A 22,443-nucleotide genomic window follows, 5' to 3' on the forward strand; every position below is an offset into this window, starting at 1 on the left:
GTTCCTTTTCTGACCTTTATGATACACAGTTCAACCTTTCAATTAAAATCAACCTTCAAATCATTGCTGACTCTTGTCTGAATTTATCCCAGAGTTGTTTATGGTGTTCACTTATTTACCTACCAGCAATAGCAAAAATATAATTGGAATCAAAAAAGATTTTAATTTAAGAGAATTAACTGTATAAAAAACACTGCTAAAAAAACACACACACATATTATAATTACCGGGATTGCCAGGAACTAGCCCTGGTTTCCCCCAAATGGCTATGAACATATTGCTAACAAAACCTCTTTAGTTCAGTTCTCTTTCTCATCAGGCTTGTGCTAATGAGGCAGCAGAGAGGCGGTCATTTCAACAGCGGGGTTCCAGTCTATCCTGTGGTTAGATGACTCAAGAGATCGGAAGGGTGGGCAGCAGGGCACGTGAGCAAGACTTTTCATTAGGTGGAACAGAAGGCAAAGCAAAGCTATAACAAGAAAACATGCCCAAAGGAATACAAACAAATGTGGGTCTGGAGCCACATTTTTATGGTCTTATCAAATTTATTACAGTAACAAATCCAGGTTTGAAAATACAACATTGGCAACGTGGTATAAAACAAAAACAACACAAAGTAATGTGAGCATTATTGATGATGGTGGGGGTAGAGAGTTGGAATGAATGAGTGGTTACTGAATAACAACAATGAATAAAAACAAATTCTGAACTCAAGGATGGAATATAGATAGTGGAAAAATGAACAGACTTAGACTTAACACTACGAACATACACAGATGCATTTATACAGTCTTAGTGCCTTAATATTATTATTTCTACAACTATTTCAATAGGATGGATTAAATAGTATTACTGAACTCTGCAATGGAAGAGCATACCAATGGAAAGAATCTGCTTTGGGACAATAGCTGCACCCCTTATCCTGAGAAAGAGGCCATTTAAAAAACAACAACAACAACAATGGGAGAGTGGCAAAAGACAAAAGCAACACAGGTCATACAGCAGGTTTGGAGTCATAGTGAAGCTGGTAAGTTCCATATGACACAATATAGTAAGTTGGTTAAGACAATTTGTCTTTAAAATATAGTGCCTGTCTCTAATACCCCTTTTTTATTATTCATGTTGTAGTAATTGTATAGATTGGTACATCTCTCATGAGACCTCTATACAATCTTACAGAGCCAGCATATCCAGCTCATAACCCTTCCTTGTTGGATAAATCAATCAGTGCATCCATCCCTTAACCTCTTTTCCCCTCTCTAGCCATCACTATATCTCTCTCTGTTAAAAGGCATAAGGCCCCACATAGATTGTTAAACGCAGAGCAGAACTGGTGTGGTAGTTCATGAGGGGGTTGATGGAAACCATCTCCAGATCCAGCACATACTCTCTGGGGCCATTTACGGCACGGGCAAGAACAAGCATGGCACTGATGTTGTTGATTTGCTGAGGAAAGACACGTGAAAGGCACAAGATCATTCCAAAACTCTGCCCTGTTAGGAGGAGATTGAAGCTATTTCACAAGTTTACCCATCTGGATGGCAGTAATCAATCTTCTTGATTTGACAGACAGAGTAATGAGACTTAATTAGCATTAAATGGGCATTAGTTACTGTAAATTATCCTGGCAATCTCCTCTGTCCAAAACAACAGTGCTTGCTTGTTCTCTGTCACGCATTCTGTAATCAGCTATCCAACAAATTGCCGTGAGATGTTTACTGCCCATTTTTTAAGAAGTAGACTGAAATTCTCAAACCAAAAACCTACAAATCTGCATAGCAGTGCTCAGTATAATAGTACGTAATTAAGATATTTGTTCAGAATATGAACAATCGATTAAATATTTTTATCATACCCTGATGTAGAAGTCTCTATTGTCATCTCCAGTGCGGATGTGGAAGGTGTTATAGGCTCCAGGGTAGATGCTGGTGGCCTGGATCTGAAAGATATCTGACGGGACAGAGCGCTCTGAGGTGATGCTCATGTAGCGATGCACTATGGAAAACGGCAGGTCTTCACAGCCAGGCTTTGTGACAGGACACATACAGCGACTACAGTGAGAGGGAGAATTACATCAGTTTGAAAATACTTTTGAAAAGAATAACATTTTGGCAGAGACTATTTGTGCTAAGTGCAAATAGCGATAGGTGCTATTTACACTAAGTGTACTGTAAATAGCAAAAAAAATAGCATTTTGAACTAAGTACAAATAGTGGAAGATACAACTTTTTATACACGTAATTAAATAGCAGTGTGTTTATTGTTTATTGTGTTTATTTAGAGTCCCATAGACACCCAAGACCTACCCCTAAACTTAACCCTAATCTTACCTTTAACAAATATGGGTTTTCCTATGGTAACCATAGTATCATCATGGTAATTTGTAGTAAATTCATGGTAACCACAAAATTAAACATGGTTTCTATATTTACACCACTGTAGTAAAAATATAATTGCATTAAAACTGTTGCTTCGGCAAAAAATAAACAGACTATTTTTACTATTATCACCGTGACCAAATTACTGCAAGGAAATCGATTAGTGGTGGCGAAGTGGGCTAAAGCACTAAACTGATAAGCAGAAGGTTGTCGGTTCGATCCCCACAGCCACCACCATTGTGTCCTTGAGCAAGACAGTTAACTCCAGGTTGCTCCAGGGGGATTGTCCCTGTAATAAGTGCAATGTAAGTTGCTTTGGATAAAAGCATCTGCCAAATGCATAAATGTAAATGTATTATTAAAAGTAGTATTAAATGTAATATTAAGAGTGGAGAGAGGAAACAGGATGAGGAAAAGTGGGACAAATGGGGGAATCAACACCGGGTCCTTCCGCACAAAAAAACTAAACAAAACACATTCACACCATCAGTACACGCTACACTATTACAGTTGAGGTTGCAGTTGGTCTTTATTTCTGTGTTTCCACCAGACTATTTGAGTGTAAACAGTCTAGTGCAAATAGTCACTCTTTTGAATTTAAATTGAATTTTAGCTATCTAAACTGAACTGCTTTGACAGAACTTGAATTAAATTACATTAAATTGTATTGCACTGAATTTAATTGAACTTATCTCAACTGAACCGATACAATTTGACAGGACTTGACCGATTTTGACTGAATTGAATAGAACTGAACATTACTTTATTTAATTCAATTGAATTAAACTTATCTGAAACAAACTTATAACATTTTACAGGTCTCAGCTGTATTGAAGTGAATTTAACTTATCTGAACTGAACCGATCAAATTAAACAGGACGACTGATTTTGACAGCCTGTTCTCATGAAATTCACCTGAATATGACAAAATATGTGCGCTATCACGTTTGGCTGCAGTTTTTCAGTGAAATGTCCAGCTGAGGGCGCCAAAAGCAAGTAAAATAAAGACATCCATACCTTATCAATGCCTGAATCTAACAGTAGTGTTTTATAATGCAGAAGCGGAATGAAGAGCACATGTTCTGAAGTAACAACCTCATTTCGTGTTGCTTTCATGACTGCATTGCCCCGTGTCAGCGTCAGTGGTTCAGGTGGTGAAGTCAGGGCCGGCCCGACCCAATAAACAAACTAAACAGTCGTTTAGGGCCCCGTGATTGGTTCGGGGCCCCACCCACCACCCCCATTTATTAAATTTTTTGCCAATCAATTACTCTAATCAACAAAACACACAACCGTATCAATGAAATGTAGTATGTTTCATTTCGTATATTTTTTCTAAATTAACTAGAATTTTCTAGAAACCTGTAGGGCCCCATACACTATTTTTGTTTAGGGCCCCCAAAACCCTAGGTCCAGCCCTGGGTGAAGTGGTTCAAGTTCAAGGGATGAGCTGTCAGGTGAGCTACCGCAAAAGCTGTCTATATGCCGGGTTCACACACCCTCCCTGAGCATGGCGTGAGCGGCACGTTTTCGTTTCGGCGCTCATATTGACGGATGACACGGTTTACACTGCAAGGTGACGCTGCAGTGCGCGGATAGTTTCGACGTTGATTTTTGCCACGCTGATCACGCTGGAATCAGCGGCTCTGGGTGTAGAAAATAAAAATTAATAATCAGTAGATTATAGAAAATAAGCAAATTAATAAGTTAAGACGAACCTACACTCTGCATACAAACAAACACTAATTAACTAAAAAGAATGAATAAATAAACCACATTGCTTTTGCCTGTTTATGTATAGGGATGTATGGGCTTTACTACATAACCAATCACGACCAAGTTCGCCTGATATGGTACAACGGGGCTAAACGCACCCTTTAAAGGTGCAGTATGTAAGATTCAGAAACACTTGTTATCAATGACACCTGTGGCCGTTAAGTGAACTGCAGCCAGCTACCTGTTGCTCGTGCTCGTGCACACACTTAACACTTATCGGCCAAAACAATGACATAATGTACAAAGTGACTGAACTTGATTCACCGGCATCATGCTGACAGATGAGGTAGCATAATTAAAATGACACAGTTATGATTGTTTTACTACAAACTTTGAGACTAAACTAAAACTACTTATCAGCGAACATAGCATACTGATACACACATACAGCTACATACTACGAACTATAAAAGACAGTATACTGTTGCACTGCCCTGTTATGTTGCACTATTGTATGTTTTGTATGTCATATGTTGTACTTCGATCAAGAAACCAGCATATTTGCTTAAATTTATCCTGGAGACCTGACTTTTTTATAAAGAGAAGATCGTTTAAATTATTTGGAAGTTATAAAGCATCCTTATGGCACTGTATTTCACATGCTTTGCAGTTATGTAAGCATGCCTGTCCAATAAGAAGAATGCCAATTCAGGGTTGGTTTTAATCCCCAAAACCGAACGAAGGTCCCTCCAGGAATCAAATGCCCTGCCGATGTTCACTCTAGTTTTCACTCGACCACGATCACATTCCCGCTTAGCCAGACGGGATTCAGTAGAAGGCTCTCAGGAGCGCGCATAAACGTCACATCCTTTGGATTTTCCCGGCAAAACCGACCTGCTCCCTTCGCATGAAAATCAGTCTACAGGCTTTAATAGGCAACCTATGAAGTCCGGGAGGGACTCATATTTTAAGTCGCGTTACAAGCCATTGGCAAAAAAAAAGGCCTTTAGCCCAGTTGTACCCTAAACATAAACAAATGCACATGACATGACTGACATTTTCACTGAAGCAACAGTTTACCTCATTCGGATTTGCATGGCCACAACAATGGATGAGACCATAGGTGGAAATCGCGGGGGCGTCGCCTATCTGAGGGTTGCCCCCCCCCCCCTAAAATATCATTAAAATATGTGTATTGTAAATAATATAATGATATATTCTTAAAATAATTGTTTAAGAAATAAAATAATACAAATGCAAAAGGGGCAACAACAAAAAAACGTTATAAACATTTTGAGTCCCCCCTCCCTTGCCTCACAGTGCTTTGGTCCACTGCCTCCGCCCCTTTTACCTCACCACCGACACACACACATTCCAGTGGCGGGAGAGAAGAACAAAGTGTTTGAGTAGTTGTGGAACTCCAGTAAGTCAATGTTATTTTATTCACTTTAAACATCGGATGAAGTAATTATTTTCTCTTTAATATAGATGATGCTGAGTCATTAATAAATCATGTCAAAAAACAAATATATGATTGTGTACTTGTGTACCAGTGTACTTTTGTCACTGATGCAGTCTGCTATGTTAGCGATTATAATGTTTAACGTTACCCTTGTTTAATACAGTCTATGCGTTTACCTAGCTTGTTTAATATAGTAGTATATCCCCACTCACACACACACCCATAGAGTGTACGCATACACTACATGATGTAACGTTAGTCTTGTAGATTAGACTAGTCCGGGTGTGCATTTAGATTTTAACGCTTTCACTGTGATTTAGTCGGTTTATATCATTTAATATAGTTAATCTAATATAATATCACACGAAGAGTGCAGTTTTTCTCCAGATATCAGCATGATAACAAATGTGATTTTGATTTTATACAAGTTTAATAAACAAGAAGTTGATATTAAGTGATGTACATTTTAGATGCCATATTGCCTGTTTTAGCTCCATGCTACACTAATAATAGTAGTAAGGCTTTCCTCTGTGTACACGTATCCTTGCAAGTACAATTTTGCCTGTATTATTGGTGTCCCCTTCAAAAATTGCTCTTGAGAATTGTTATGTTTATTGTCCCCCCCAACATTTTGATGAAATTATCGCCCCTGGATGAGACCCGACTCATTGTGGAGGTTGAGAATTTCAAAGTGCTGTACAACCTTCAGCATATATTATAGAAGGATTTAGTAGCAAAAGAATAAGAGTGGGATACACTAGCTTCAGCAGATTTGTGCAGATAAGTTAATGTTTTAATTTACAGTATGCCTCATGTTGTACAATATAGTCAACATAACATGCTTTTTCAGGTGTTTTTAAAAAATGGGTTATTTGAATGTTATTATAACTTATTTAATCATTTATAGGCTGTCGGGCTGGATGCAAACTCTCGACGTAGGAACACAGACTACATTTTATTCAAACTAAATGCAGACGATTAAAGACCCAGAACTGTGTGGGCTGGGTATGTCTGTAAATTAATTATCACTGTGGTGTAAATGTTGTCCTCCTCATGTACAAATGATTTAATGAAGACCAAATTGTTATAGTAGCCTAATCAATTACCTCCTTTCAAAAAATATGTTATGGCCTTATTAAAGAAAATGATTGGTGTAGGAACCCAGAGATAAATTTATTTTCTTTGTATTTTCCACAGCTGTGTATCACAGAAGAGACACGTCCAATGTGAAAGCCCAACCTGACCACGTGTGCAGTGCCGGAGCTAGAGAGTGGCCAAGGGTGCCGCATCTGTGCCAAAAATAAAGTTATCTATGGGGTCCTTTTGCAGTTTGTTTCTTTAATAAAGCCATAATAAGCTGAGGTTATTGCTGCTTCAAGGACAACAGCAGGCAGTCACCTGCACTTCATCTTTATCAGCACACTTGGTTGTGATTGGTTAATGTTGTGTCTACACCTATATACACAGAATGGCAAAAGGTTTGGCAGTTTATTATTTATTTATATATTATAAGTTATTTTATTGAGTTTACTTGCATGCAGACATATAAATTGTAATGTACTATAGGTTCAGTTAGAATCATTTTTATTTGTTTTTGTTTCTTTTCAATAATCTCCTGATTATTTTATTTGCACCCAGAACCGCTGAGCAGTAAAAATAGGCTCAATGGTGAAACTATCCACACACTGCCGCTTGTGGGATGCTTCTGGGATGTGTCACTTCGTGACTCACGCTTGCAGTGTAAACGGTGTGATCTGTTAATATGGGTGCTGAAATGGAAACGCACCGCTCAAGCCTCGCTAATGGAGGATGTGTGAACCCAGAGTCACGCTTGCAGTGGGAACGGTGTAATCAGTTAATATGGCGCGAAACAAAAATGTGCAGCTCATGTCTTTCTCATGGAGGATGTGTGAACCCGGCATCATGCTTGAAGTGGAAATGGTGTAATCTGTTAATATGGGTTCGTAACAAAAAAGCACCACTCATGCCATGTTCACGGATTATGTGTGTACCCAGTGGTGTATATATGTAGGTGAGATGTAGTAACAACATTCAAATTCATTGTTTTTTCAAAACAACACTTTGAGTAAAAGTGTGTGGATATAAAATAGCAGGGTCTGAGTAATAGAGAGAAAAATATGTATTTATAAAGTCATAATCAGCCATTAAAGTCATGACTTGAGTGAAAGTGTATAAAACACTTTATTTAATTGAACTTATCTAAACTAAACCAAAAAAACTTTTGACTGAAATTTTGACTGAATTTAACTTAACTGAACTGCAGGGCTCAACTGTATTGAACCTAAACTGAACCAATCAAATTTGACAGGACGACTGATTTTGACTGAACAGAATTGAATTGAATAGAATGGAATGGAATTTAATTGAACTTATCTGAACCAAACTGATAATATTTTACAGGACTTGATTGAACTGAGTCTAATGGAATTGTATTTAATGGAACTTAACTGAACCAAACTCTATTGAATTTCATTGAATGTAATTTATCTGAACTGAAGCTATAACATTTAATAGGAATTTGAACTGCAATGAACTGAATTGAGTTATATGGAATTTAATTGAATTCATCTGAACTTAACTAAACCAATAACATTTTCAAACACTCTTAAAATGCTGATTTAGCAATTTCAGAAACCGTGTCAGCTGTGCCATAAAAAGACTAGTGATGAACAGTGATTTTAATTTTAGACATTTAATGGAGGATAAAATATCTCAGAAGTTCCAGAGCATATGAGTGTGTGATTGAACAGAATGCAAGTGCTGGCGGTATTTCCAAATTGTTTACTTACTTGTTGGATGCTTGCACATAGGGTTCTTGACAGCTTTTGGAGTTGACACATTTATGGCCTCCATGAATGTTCACACAAGTTTGTCCATCTGAGCACTCTTGAGTTCCAGTCTCACATTCGTTTATGTCTAGTTTTAGAGTAAAACACAGATAGCAATTGAATCAATCAGTCAACAGGGAGAGAATGTCTCTGATTTTTCTTCTCAGTGTATGGGTAAGCTGAATAAGAGAGTTTGTCCATGAGAGTGCATTGAATTGAGGAAAACCTTGGCAGAGACGTGTGCCCAGGAGCTGATAGCCATCAGGACAGATACAGGAGAATTTGCCATGCTCATTTACACACTGATACTGGCACAGGTAACTGGAGTAGCTGCACTCATCTATGTCTGAAAACAAACCGAGGGAGGTAATATTATAGTAAAGAATAAATAGTGACAATTTGAACTTGTCAATTGCTCCAGTTTTAAGTTGTATGTACTGTGTATATACAGTAAATCAACAATCAAGATTTTTTTCTGCTTGTCCATAAAAAATGCACAATTTGATATACCCTGAAAACATTTAACTGGCCCCACCACAAAATTATACATTTTATTTTATTATTTATTTATTTATATTATTTTATTTTTAGTTACATAAAATATGCAGTATTTATATTCTTTATTTAACATTAAGTTTTCTTTACAAAACACAATTACTGCAAATCATTTATTTAAATGACAGTTCTGTCCGCTGGCCCGAAACTCTTACACTGTCCCAGGGTGACATTTTTGGTTGAGCCTTGTACTTTTATTTTTTCAAATTCGAGTTTTTCATGTTTGTGTCTGCTCCCATCTTACCATTGCAAGCAAAGCCATCTGGCCCCAGCTCATAACCCTGCTCACAACGACAGAGGAACGTCCCATACGTGTTATAACACCTCTGACTGCAGGGGGCCCCCATGCCACACTCATCAACATCTGAGCTCAAACAAAATGACACAGCAGATGGGATTACATATAAAAAATATTCTGTATAAGACAGCCAATGAAAAAGTTACTGTATATAAATTGAGAATCAGAAAATCATGTTCAATAAATAATTTTTGAGCTGTATTATCCATTTTGTTGGCAAACACTGAAGTGTGTAATTTACGCGCCACTAAATCCACCAAATGGAATTGCAAAAATAATGAATGTTTTTAAACAGGTTTCCTGAACAATCTCAGGCCATTGGTTAAATCAGTGTTGCTGCCAGGCTGGTCAGGTTTCCTAAACTTACAGAGAGCAACGTTTTCATAGCACCTCAGAGCCACCGTTTGTACGCTGTTCAGGAAATCAAACTTTAAATGAATTACTTACAGTTGTCTCTGCATAGGAAGAAGTGATAGGAGAAAGTATTTGAACATTTAACAAATGTAACACTTCTGTTGGTTGAGAAATATCATAATGGCAGCATTCAGTTTATTTCAGATGTTTCCAATCAGGAGGTTTTTATATTTTGTTACAGTATTAATGTCTCCCTTCGTGCTTGTGCGTCGAACACAAAGTGCTCTTTTACTGGTTTTGGCTCCTACTCAAAAAAATGAGGTGTATGATGGAATTATACTAAAAATGTGGGCTTGGATTCTGAGTGCTTGTGTGTGTGTGTGTGTGTGTGTGTGTGTGTGTGTGTGTGTGCGTGCGTGCGTGCGTGCGTGCGTGTGTGTGTGTGTGCGTGTTTTTGTGATTTACGAGGACAATTTTGTAAGTTACAAATGAGTAATTACAAGGTTATTATGCTATAAATGTGATTTATGAGGACATTTCTAGTGTCCCCATAATTCAAATCGCTTAAAAATCATACTAAACAATGTTTTATTGAAAATGTAAAAATGCAGAAAGTTTTGTGAGGGTTAGTTTTAGGGGTTGTGTTAGGTTTAGAGGATAGAATCTATAGTTTATACAGTATAAAAGTCATTATGTCTATGGAAAGTCCTCATAATGATAGGTAGACCAACATGTGTGTGTGTGTGTGTGTGTGTGTGTGTGTGTGTGTGTGTGTGTGTGTGTGTGTGTGTGTGTGTGTGTGTGTGTGTGTGTGTGTGTGTGTGTGTGTGTGTGTGTGTTTGTGGTGGCACTGGTGGGTTGGCCTGTGACTCAAGGTATGGCAAACGGGCCGTGGGAGTAACCGTGTGGGTTGGCTTACCGATACAGGAGCGATTGTTGGCAGCCAGCTGGAAACCAGGCTCACATTGGCAGGAGAATGAGCCAGGGACATTAACACAGCGATGTTGACAGTAGCGATACCGGCACTCGTCAATATCTGAAAAAGTATCAAATGTAAAAACCTGAGGTCACGTGTGCATTCTTATATTCTTGTACTGAAATAGTACCCCATCCTCATTTTTAACACCATGCTCTCTCATTCCTCTCAAAAGTTAAGAAGTCCACATCTAAACTCAGCAAAAAAAGAAACGTCCTCTCACTTTCAACTTTCAACAGCAAACTTAACATGTATAAATATTTGTAAAACATAAAATAATTCAACAATTAAGACATAAACTGAACAAGTTTCACAGACATGTGACTAACAGAACTGGAATCAAAAGTAACAGTCAGTATCTTGTGTGGCCACCAGCTACATTAAGTACTGCAATGCATCTCCTCCTCATGGACTGCACCAGATTTGCCAGTTCCTGCTGTGAGATGTTACCCCACTCTTCCACCAAGGCACTTGCAAGTTCCCAGACATTTCTGGGGGGAATGGCCCTAGCCCTCACCCTCCGATCAAACAGCTCTTCGCTGGCCATGGCAGAACACTGGCATTCCTGTCTTGCAGGAAGTCATGCACAGATTGAGCAGTATGGCTGGTGGCATTGTCATGCTGGGGGGTCATGTCAGGATGAGCCTGCAGGAAGGGTACCACATGAGGAAGGAGGATGTCTTCCCTGTAACGCACTGCAATGAGATTGCCTGCATTGACAACAAGCTCAGTCCAATGATGCTGTGACACACCGGCCCAGACCATGACGGACCCTCCACCTCAAATTCGATTTCCGCTCCAGAGCACAGGCCTCGGTGTAACGCTCATTCCTTTGACAATAAACGCAAGTCCGACCATAACCTCTGGTGAGACAAAACTTGTTGTCTTTCAGGAAAAACAAATTACAATGTCATAGATGTTCTGTAATCCATCTACATATAATGTAAATTATTGTTAGTATCAAAATCTAAAACATATATTTAGAGTGTAACAATGTTATTATCGTAAACGAAAACTAATAAAAGATTTTTTTTTTTAGAAAACTGAAATAAATAAATAAAATGCCAGAATTGGAAAAATTACTAAAATAAAAAATCATGGCTCTGAAACTAACTAAAATAAAATTTTAAATAGTATTAAATACCTTTTAGTTTTTGTTGCGGTATGTTTTTAAACCCTTAAAACTGCCATTACCGTAACATGAAGATGCCACTAGACAGAGATAATAGTTGGCCTGAAAGCAATGTTTTCTGAATTTTTTTTTTTCTATTACTTTTAATTTATTTCTATTCATTGCTGTATTGTTATTTTATTACTGACCGTTTAGTAGTCTTGAATAATTATTTGAGTACAATTCTTACATTACAAATTACTTAGTGTCAATATTTGTTGTGAAAATCTGTATTGAGATCTGTCAAATTTCACTTACAACTACAGAAATATTAGTTTTGTGATGATGTACATATTGTGCATGGTAGATCTTGCTGCAAATTGCAATAACATGAAAAAGTAGATCTCATTCTAAAGAAGTGTGAGCTGTTGATGATGGAGAGGGATGATTTTCTTTCTTTGTCTACTGTACGTAACATAAACTACCATATGACAATAGCTTCTTCTCCTACCCAGTGCAGTTTACATTTCTGTCACAGAGAATTGAGTTGATTGCATAAGTGTACTTTCAGTAGAGCCGCTTCTATGGATATGGGGCCCTAAGCGAAACCCTACTTGGAGGGCATTCACAATAATATTATCTTCAAAATGAACATTGGGGAGTCCGGCTATATGACCCACATTATACAAATGCCTGTTTTCCCCATTCTCCAATATCCTTAATATAAATACTAAAACTAAAATAAAAACTAAATGTACTGAAAACTAAACTAAACAAACAACAAAGTAACAAACAAAACTAAAACTAACAAAGAGCTAACAAACAAAATGAAAACTAAAATAAATTGGAGTAAAAAAAAATATTTAACAAGACTTTACTTTCTAGAAGACCACAGTGGTAAAAGTACCTGAAGCTTATGAAACCAAGAAACTCTCATACATTTAATATTTTACAAACAATTAAATATCTGGTGTTGCTACTAAACAGCTCAAGAGTAGCAAAGCAGACAGATTTCTCACCAATGCATTCTGTGCCCACTTTGCGATAACCGTCTGGACATTGGCACGTGAAGGAGCCTTCAGTATTGAAACACTGCTGACTGGGTTGGCAGTCATGAGCACCCCGTTCACATTCATCCACATCTGTGTTCGTGAGACAGAATCATGGAAATTTATTTTAGACACAAATCTGACTTAGCTTTGTGCTTTCCTGATCTTCTCAGTTGTGGCACAATGACTACCATGACTTTGGAATGTTGTTACTGAGGCCAAGAAGAACATTTATTGTTTCACATCTCATGGGACATTCATAAATCCTTGCTAACGTTTTGCATATCTACATGCCGGTCCTGAGTAACGCTATCTCTATTCACTTCCTCTTGACGGTAGTCAACAGCTGCAATGTTTCAGCCTTAATAAATTTAGCGACCCCCTGCAGACCAGCCCCCTGCCAAGACTTCAGCATGACTCCCACAGTTGTCTGACCACTTCCCTAAAACCACCTGTTTCTGTCTGAATCATTCAAGTGCTGATAGTCAAAACTAACATTACAACCCGCATTCAATAAACTGTCATCTTTTACACACCCTAATGTTGTTCCAAGACCATATGGCTTTTTTTCTTTTTCTGTGAAACACAAAAGGAACCTGAATCATCGCCCATCACCTTTTGTGTTCCACGGAAAGAAGAAAGCCATACGGGTTTGGAAAAACCTCAGGGTGAGTAATTGATGACAAAATGTAATTTTTGAGTGAACTATCCCTTTACTGTTCATTAAAATTTTGATCCAGACATACAATATTCAGTGACTCTCAACTTTGGCATTCTATTGTTTAAAATAGCTAACCCCTCCCCCCCCCAACACCTGTTTGTAAAACACACTCACATGCACATTTTCACATGCTCACCCACACAGCTGTCTCCCTGGGGCTCAAAACCTGAAGGACACGAATTGAATGGCTCGCTGACTGTGTTCTCCAATCCGGGGTGGATCGGGTTGGGTGGATCAGAGGCAGGGATTACTGAGGCAGAGCGAGGGAGGCACAGGTACCCGCCATAGTGGTTGAAGCACTTCATCTCTCCCTTACAGGCTTCTGTGATTGTCTCACATTCATTTATATCTGTGGGCACAAATTTTAAGTAGAACACATGATAAATGCTGTATCTAGATGATGTTCAAGGGTTTTCAACTGGTTTATAATAACTTCCACTAAGAACTTAAATATTATTACATGAAATCATGCTTAACAAATCATTAAAATGTTCATTCATATAGTTTTGAATATTTAGAATTTTTTACAAGTAATTCTGTTATACTTTTTAATAAGATACATGTTAACAATAGCCAATGCATTACGTACAATAAACCAACAATGTAGATTTATTTTACAGCATTTATTAATGTTGGTTGATATAAATGTATAAATTAATATTGTTAATTATATGTTCATAATGCATTAAAGTTAATATAAAACATTTTAAATGTTATTTTATAAGTATATGTAGAAAATAACATTAACCAATGAATTGATGCTTATTAATTAAAAAAACAATTAATAAATGCTGTAAAAGTATTGTTCATTATTAGTTAAATATTGTCAATTAACTTATGTTAGTGTATACAATCTTGTTGTAAAGTGTGTAAATTCTATGTTTTGCCTTCTCAATGGACCCCTGGTTGAAACCACTGAATTTAGGTGATGTTAGATCCATAGCCTACTGTATGTTTTACCTTCGCAATGTTGGGTCTGTGGATCCCAATGATACCCATCTGTACATTCCTTTAAATTAACAACACAGTTAAATTAGCGCATAGTTATGCACATTATGTATATATTATGCATTGTTATGCACTAAACTTGACCTCTAAAATAAGCAAGATAAGGCAATGAAAGGATACAACATAAATCACAGCTGCATTTCATTTAGAGAGAGAGAGAGAGAGAGAGCTTATGCTTATTTTATTTTATATTGTATAGTGTATATTGTTATTATAGTTTTTATTTGATTCATTACCTGGCACCTACCTTTATTGTTATTTGTACTGTTTTATTATTATTATTTGTCTTGTCATTATCTGTTTTGTGTATTAATGCTTTAGCAATATTGTATGTAAACACAATCATGCCAATAAAGTACTTTAAAATTGAAATTGAAATTGAGAGAGAGAGAGAGAGAGAGAGAGAGAGAGAGAGAGAGAGAGAGAGAGAGAGACGTTTATTACCGTGTAGGTGTCAGTTTCTGTGGGTGGCTGTGAAATGGTATGGTGGAGAAACACAGAGATACAAGTACAAAAGAGCAGAACACACTCAGGCTGCATCCTCACACACACCTTCAACAGGCTCTTATGAGCACAGAGAAATAAACACCTCCAGGAGTGTTGACAAAAGAGAAGGACTCACACAGACATGCACACAAGCACATACAAACTCATGCACACACAGTGGTAGAGTGAGAGTCTCTGGTTTAGATGTTGACAAGTTGCACTGAGAAATCTGTGAATGAGAAAAAAATAGGGTGAGAAGAACTTCTCAGTTTAAATATACATGTGATACTTTAAAAATGACTTATTTGGCCAATAAGTCCCAAAGTTCCAAATATAATTTGATATTTAATGGAGCTGATAAATCATTAAAAACTGCATATTTACAGAACAGAAACTGACTTTTCTGTTGTTTCATTTAATGTAGCAATAGCCTATACTTTGAAATCTACAATTTTATAATGTGACTCAATCAGTTACTTATCGAAAATAAGGCTCTGTGTTTTTTTACACTCGTTACAATTGTGATTATTTACATGTGTCCAGTGAGCATGGCCACATATTGCCACATCAATTTGAAAAATACATTAACAATAGACCCTTTAAAAATTGTGTTCCAAATCTGATATATCCAACAGAGCATGATTTATATCCTTTTATTTAATTTTGAGACCCTTCACTTTCAAATGGGTAAACTGGAATTAATTGGCTTTGCTCATGTGATTATTTATCCCACCAAGGAAAAAATGTTCATGTTAAAATCAAGATAGTCTGCATTATCGTTTATAGTTGACTATTCTGCTTAAAATACCCCAACAACTCTTAGACCCTTCAAACTAAAAGTATAACATTTTGGTCACAAATGTTACTTGTTGCATTAAATGAATGAATTATTATAACCAGTGATCAAGTTAGATGTCTGTGGTTCTTTTGAGCTTTATTACGTTTAGTGTGTGCTTAATAACCAGACTCCCCCTGGTGGTAGTATTAAAATAGCAATTTTCTCACATTGTGGTGAAGAGTCACAAGACTAAGGCTTATAATCACTTAAGATATTTGATTGGTTAACATGAGCAATCAAGAAGCTGGAAGAGAAATGTAACCTGTCAATTATTTTCTAATTATTGTGTAATCAATCTTTGATTTTGATGTGGAAAGCATGATGTTAGAGACAAAAAGAGTCAATCTTGAGAACATATAAAGTATGTTCCTGGTGAGAGCACAAACACTACGGGCCTTAAGTGCAAAGACTATAGTAGGTCTTGGTTATAAACTCAGGAAAAAAGAAAAGTCCTCTCACGGTCAACTGCTTTTATTTTCAGCAAACTTATCATGTGTAAATATTTGTATGAACACAAAAAGATTCAACAACTAAGACACAAACTGAACAAGTTTCACAGATGTGTGACTAACAGAACTGTAATAATGTGTCCCTGAACAAAGAAGGGGGTCAAAATCAGTCAGTCGAGTGTGGCCACCAGCTACATTAAGTACTGCAGTGTATCTCCTCCTCATGGACCGCAACAGATTTGCCAGTTCTTGCTGTGAGATGTTACCTCACTCTTCCACCAAGGCACTTGTGAGTTCCCAGACATTTATGGGGAGAATGGCCCTAGCCCTCACCCTCCGACCCAACAGGTTCCAGATGTGTTAAATGGGATTGAGATCTGGGCTCTTTTGCCAGTCCTGTCTGGTCCAGCGAAGGTGGGTTTGTGCCCATAGGCGACATTGTTGCCGGTGATGTCTGGTAAGGACCTGCCTTACAACAGGCCTACAAGCCCTCAGTCCAGCCTCTTTCAGCCTATTGCGGACAGTCTGAGCACTGATGGAGGGATTGTGTGTTCCTGGTGTAACTCGGGCAGTTGTTGTTGCCATCCTCTACCTGTCCCACAGGTGTGATATTCAGATGTACCGATCATGTGCAGGTGTTGTTACACATGGTCTGCCATTGCGAGGGTCGATCAGCTGTCCTTCCTGTCTCCCTGTAGCGCTGCCTTAGGCTACTCACGGTATGGACATTGCAATTTATTGCCCTGGCCACATCTAAAGTCCTCATGCCTTTGTGCAGCATGCCTAAGGCACGTTCATGCAGATGAGCAGAGACCCAGGGCATCTTTCTTTTGGTGTTTTTCAGTAGAGTCAGTAGAAAGGTCTCTTTAGTGTCCTAAGTTTTTATAACTGTGACCTTAATTGCCTACCATTAAAAACATAGTTTAAACCTTTTACAATAAAGATCTGTAAAGTAATTTGGATTTTTACAAAATGATCTTTAAAATACAGTGTCCTGAAAAAGGGACATATCTTTTTTTGCTGAGTTTAGTTTGAATAGGTCAGTTCTTCAAAGACTCATTGTAAGAACACCTGAATTATTGAAAGATTAGATTGAAATTCTTATAAAACATATCTGACTTCCAGGAGAGTGAAAAAGATGTTCACAGATGTTTCTGCTAAAGGCAAAATACTGGCTCATAAGCACACATCCTGTACATTGACATTTAAGTCTATCTGTTTGCAAGAACATTTTGGAATTACAAAACCAGATGCCACATGACGCTAACACTAATTCTTTGAGGGTTTAGAGAGGACAGACTAAAAGTATTGTTATGTTGACTCAATGCGGCAAACAGCAACCACAGGATGACAGCAAACCTGCACATTCTCCTCCAGTTGCATCAACCTCCAAATAGAATGGTTGTGCTTTTCGGCCAAAACCACATTAATCTATTCAAAAGACTTACAGCAGCTACAATAAAAGAAACACTTTAGACACAAACACACTTAAATCTTGTGAAAAGACAGATGCACTTGCAAATCTCTCGTCTGTTTGAATAACTCTCAAACACTTTTTGACTGACCTACATGCTACTTATGGTTTGAATAGCGTTCCACAAAATCTCGAACCAGGCTGTCCCTGTGGTGTTGCATATGTACTGGGGAAAACCTGAAATCAACCATCATAAACAAACTTGAGGCCAGCAAGGAGCTAGGTCCAGTCACTTGGCCAGAGTTTGGGCAGTGTGGAGGCGTGGGTAATATAATCTGCCATGTTGTCAGAGGGGCAGTTGACAGTTTGGAATGCTAGTGGAGAGGATGTGGGAATCGCTCTCCGTAACGGTCAACCTGATCATTGCTGTGTTTCCCAGAGTATCACATACCAGGGAAACACCCCTTATCCAGTGTGCACTTGTTTGAACCCTGTTCAATGATATCCTAAAAGGTTTATTATGGAGTTGGTATGTCCTTCCAGGTCATTGTATGGCTACTTCTGCAGTATAATTTATTGGTGTTAAGCAATTTAGATGTATTGAACTGAAGGTATAGCTGTTCGTTTAACATTTTGTTGATAGTCCTGTGACTTTTGTCCAATGTCTTTCTCTGAGTGATTTTACAACCACCAATAGCACAAATAATGAATTTGTGACCTGATGGGTGCACTGCCGCAGGGACCACACACATTTAATGACAAACACTCCTACTTTTCTCTCACCCTTATAAATGCACACACAAACACACACACTAGTCCAGTTCTATGTCCACAGTTAACTCAGTCTACCCAGCTTGGTATTAAACTTTAAACCTGACATGTTGTCTTATATATTTGTGATTGTGCAAGGTCTTTCAGTTTAATACCTTGCTGGTCAATGCACTTATAATTTTATGAAATGTACATCCTTTCTACCCACTGAAATTGAAATTTAAATTGATTTTTTATGCAGTGTCATAACTCCCATGGCCCGTATTAACATGCAAACAGCCTGCAAGGCATCCTAATATTGGAAGTATTTAGGACACTTATCCAAACTTAAATGCTTGAGTTTCATTGCAAAGATAACAAAATATGCACCATCTGCAAAACAAATTATGCTAGACCTTTTCTCAGAACTACCTAAGCTTTTATTGGCCATTTTGCAATTACTTCTAAACAACTGGTCAATTTAGTGGATGTTCACACAGTTGTCTTAGTTCACACAGGTGTCTTACCTGGCTGATTAACCACAGGTGTAGTTCACTACATGGACATGGGACAGAAAGTATCCAAAGTAAAACTGAGTGAAATGTGTTACTTAAGGTGTACTTAGTGTGCCATATATCTTTCTATAAAATTAAACAGATTTGAAATGTGTTATTTAATGCAGTGACGTTCATACAATTCTAAGTGTGGCCAATGTGTCCATATTTACATTTACATTTATGCATTTGGCAGACGCTTTTATCCAAAGCGACTTACAGTGCACTTATTACAGGGACAATCCCCCCGGAACAACCTTGAGTTAAGTGCCTTGCTCAAGGACACAATGGTGGTGGCCGTGGGGTTAGAACCTGTGACCTTCTGATTAACAGCCCTGTGCTTTAGCCACTACGCCACCACCACTCCATATATTTTTGGAACAATCATCCCATTAAAACAGCTGTTATTCTGTGACTCAATAGTTTGCGTTATACTATCTTACCTTTTACAAAACCAGATACAAAGCAAGTGATTACAGACTAGATCATTTCTGGTTAAGTTATCATGTGCGCACTATATGCTGCATGCCTCAACAGCTCTGCCGAGAGATGACGATTTCATATTTTCAAATACCAAATATAGAGAACAAATTCCAAATTCCATTAAAGCAGCTAAAACAGAGCACCCAAGTCTTTACTAGGAGCAATTTACTCAGTTGCTGCTGTTAAGTTAATGCTCAAGTCAGCATCCAGCCATATAAAATAATACAACTAAATAATTAGCAAAATACATAAACAATATGTAACGTCTAGGTATAGAAGTGGCCTGTAGATTAAAGCAGTGTTCTTTGCTCTGATGTTATAGGGTCATTTTATTGTGTCTTCATTCTTGCTACAGCACCTGTGTTTCCAAAGGGGGCCAAAAAGTTTTCAAGCAAACACAACTGTTACCAAAAATTCTACAAACTTTTGAATGTCCTCAGAAACCTCTGAGAATCTGCACTCGATCTACGTGCATAATGTTCGCATTCTGCGAAGTCTTTCAAAGAAAGCCAGTTCACATAAACAGACAGTTTTTATGAATCAGCGTTTTGTCTTTTAAAATAGAAACACTATCTAAACAAAGACACCCTTTTGCTTTTGCAGGGATCAAATAACAACTTACGGGGAATAGCACTAATCTGGTTGTGAAACAGTGGTTGGAAAAGAGATTGGAAAGTTTTGCAACACTGCAGACTGTCTCAGCGCATGTAGAGAACCAATGTAAAGCCATCATAATGGTTGAGTAATAAATGGTAAGGAAAAAGAAATTAAATGAATGTATGTGCACCCTATAACAAGGAGACCTGGAATAGGCTATATAATATGATTGATTGTTCTCTCAATAGACTGGAGTGCGGTGTCTGTAGGCTCTGTAGTCGTGGATGTTTGGAAGAGTGCAGGAGAGTGAGTGTGACGTGTGCAGCCCTTCAAGAAACCTGGAGCAAATCGGCCAAAATGTCCTTAATCTGTTCTTTATCTGTTTATGCCTCTACCACACTCTCTGTCACACACTGTCTGTGACATAACTTCAATTTAGCCCATTTTTGCTGCAAATCTGACATGCCTGATTTAGTTAGATGACCATATATGCAATTGCCAAGAGACCCCACTCAAACAACAGCTATTACGGTAAAATATGACAATACATTAGAGTGCAATATGACATTTTCTTTGCTGTACTCACAGGCCAGACTTCTTGCTTAGGCACGTTTGTTCTTGCTATGTTCTTCAATTTTTCTATCAGTTCTCTCTCCTTTTCTTCATGTGGCTTTGTGGTGCCTCTTCTCTCTTCTTCTTGTGCAGTAGCACCACGTCTTCTCTAGATCCTCACTCCTGATTAAGTGTGTGGAGACAGACAGCTGGACTATGAATGTATGCAAGGGAGGGAAAGACGGAAGTGAGGAGAGAAGGACAGCCCATTCCGACCCCCATGCAGCCCCCTGCACAGCCATTCTCCGCCCCCAGTCACCACCCCATTTGACCCCCCAGGATGATAATTCCTGGTCTGTGGCCCAAATTCCAGAATTCCAGATATGTCCAGCTCTACGACAGAAAACCGGCATAAAGATTCACAAACACCACACATTCAACCAACCCCCCTTCATACACATAAGCAGCAGCCCCCGCACACACCAAGGCAGACCCCACCTGGTTTCATTTAAACTCACCCCCCACGGCATTCAACTTTCTTTCTCTTTTTCCACTCCACCTCAAGTCACCCTTCATCTTTCCCATCTTTTTCAGACTGCTCTTGCTCTCTATTCCTTTCATTCAGCCGGATATTTATAGCTTAGGAGAAGTTAGTGGAATTTAGAGAAGAATTAGAGAGCAAACTAAAATGAGAAAGAAAGAGAGGAGGCAATGGTAGAGTGAAAAAAGAGGATAACACATGTCGACTTGGAAAAGTTGTTAACTTTTTTTGCTGTCTAAATATTTAAACTGGATGAAGTCACATGCTTGTTGCTTAACATACTCTTACTAAAGTACAGGTCATTAACTTTTTTGTTTTTACAGTAATAAGTTCACAGCATCAGCAGAGTCAAGGAAAGGGAGTGTCAATCTAAGATTAATTTGCGTAACCACGGAATTGCAAAAATAATGAAAGTATTAATTACAGGCTTCCTAAACACTCCCGCATCTGCCATTGGTCAGAAAACAAATATTCTTGCCTCAATCTTATGCAATTTGTTGAGCCAAAGTTGCCATGTTGGGCTTAATAGCTGCTTAAACAAATGAAATCTCCACCAGGAGAATTTTAATTTATTATTTATTTATTTTTATTTTTAAACAACACAAAAGCATTAAGGTCTGGTGACTTTGAGAGGAGGGAGCATTATACATTTCCTTGAGTATGTTTTGCATTCATGTCAATCAACTCCTAGCTACAAAACATTACTAAAAGATGACACAGCACCAGTTAGTTCTCAAAGTAATTTCTTTAAAATGTAGCTACCGTATGTTTCAATTGATTGCAGGTTAATATCCACTTCATCCAATCATTTAGAGCTTAAGTGGGCTGTCTGAATACCGAATCATGAATCAATTTATACCATTTTGCTAAGCCGTTTGGCCAATTCACTAAAAAGAACCAGCTCAAAAGAACAATATATTCACGAATCAAGTGTTGTTAATTGTAATTTTAAAAAGTTGACAAGAATACGAGACACAAGTCATGATTGCGGAAATATTCTTAGAAAATATGTTTCTCAGATCAGTCAGAGTTCTCATGGTACGCACAGTGTGAACAACTGTACAGCTGCAGGTGCCACTGGTTGTCTTTGCATATTAAGCTGGTATAGGAAAAGGTATTTTAGCATTAAGCACACTCTTCAACTTCAACAGATATGTATTAATTTCCAAAGATTTAAGAGGTTATGGATTAAATGAGCATGTTGACGTACGTAATAGATATGAATATCAAATAGTGAGCATATTAACATATAGAGGGTTATAATTGCTTATGTTCAGAAACTGATTCACGCTTTATATATAC

General features: G+C 37.9%; 1 protein-coding gene across 1 annotated transcript; it reads right to left on the reverse strand.

Moving 5' to 3' along the window:
* Positions 1–522: 522 nt before the first annotated feature.
* Positions 523–20,825, reverse strand: LOC127663513 (EGF-containing fibulin-like extracellular matrix protein 2). The gene is made up of 11 exons (XM_052155117.1): positions 20,635–20,825; positions 14,922–15,192; positions 14,430–14,478; positions 13,606–13,818; positions 12,719–12,841; positions 10,532–10,648; positions 9,205–9,324; positions 8,632–8,751; positions 8,367–8,493; positions 1,856–2,051; positions 523–1,446 (listed from the first exon to the last, which is right to left on the reverse strand). Exons 2-11 carry the CDS (start codon positions 15,015–15,017, stop codon positions 1,285–1,287), a joined length of 1,323 nt encoding a protein of 440 aa, XP_052011077.1. The 5' UTR covers positions 15,018–15,192; positions 20,635–20,825; the 3' UTR covers positions 523–1,284.
* Between the last annotated feature and the right edge of the window lie 1,618 nt (positions 20,826–22,443).

Source organism: Xyrauchen texanus, chromosome 23, assembly GCF_025860055.1.
Source record: "Xyrauchen texanus isolate HMW12.3.18 chromosome 23, RBS_HiC_50CHRs, whole genome shotgun sequence".
NCBI lineage: Eukaryota > Metazoa > Chordata > Actinopteri > Cypriniformes > Catostomidae > Xyrauchen > Xyrauchen texanus.

Excerpts from the sequence above, each read along its gene's own strand:
- LOC127663513 (XM_052155117.1), bottom strand. The coding sequence starts at position 15,017 with ATGCAGCCTGAGTGTGTTCTGCTCTTTTGTACTTGTATCTCTGTGTTT. Across the intron at positions 8,752-9,204 it reads AGATGGCTTTGCTTGCAATG|ACATAGATGAGTGCAGCTAC; the intron begins GTAAGATGGGAG and ends GTTTGTTTTCAG. Across the intron at positions 8,494-8,631 it reads GGGCACACGTCTCTGCCAAG|ACATAAACGAATGTGAGACT; the intron begins GTTTTCCTCAAT and ends CTCTAAAACTAG.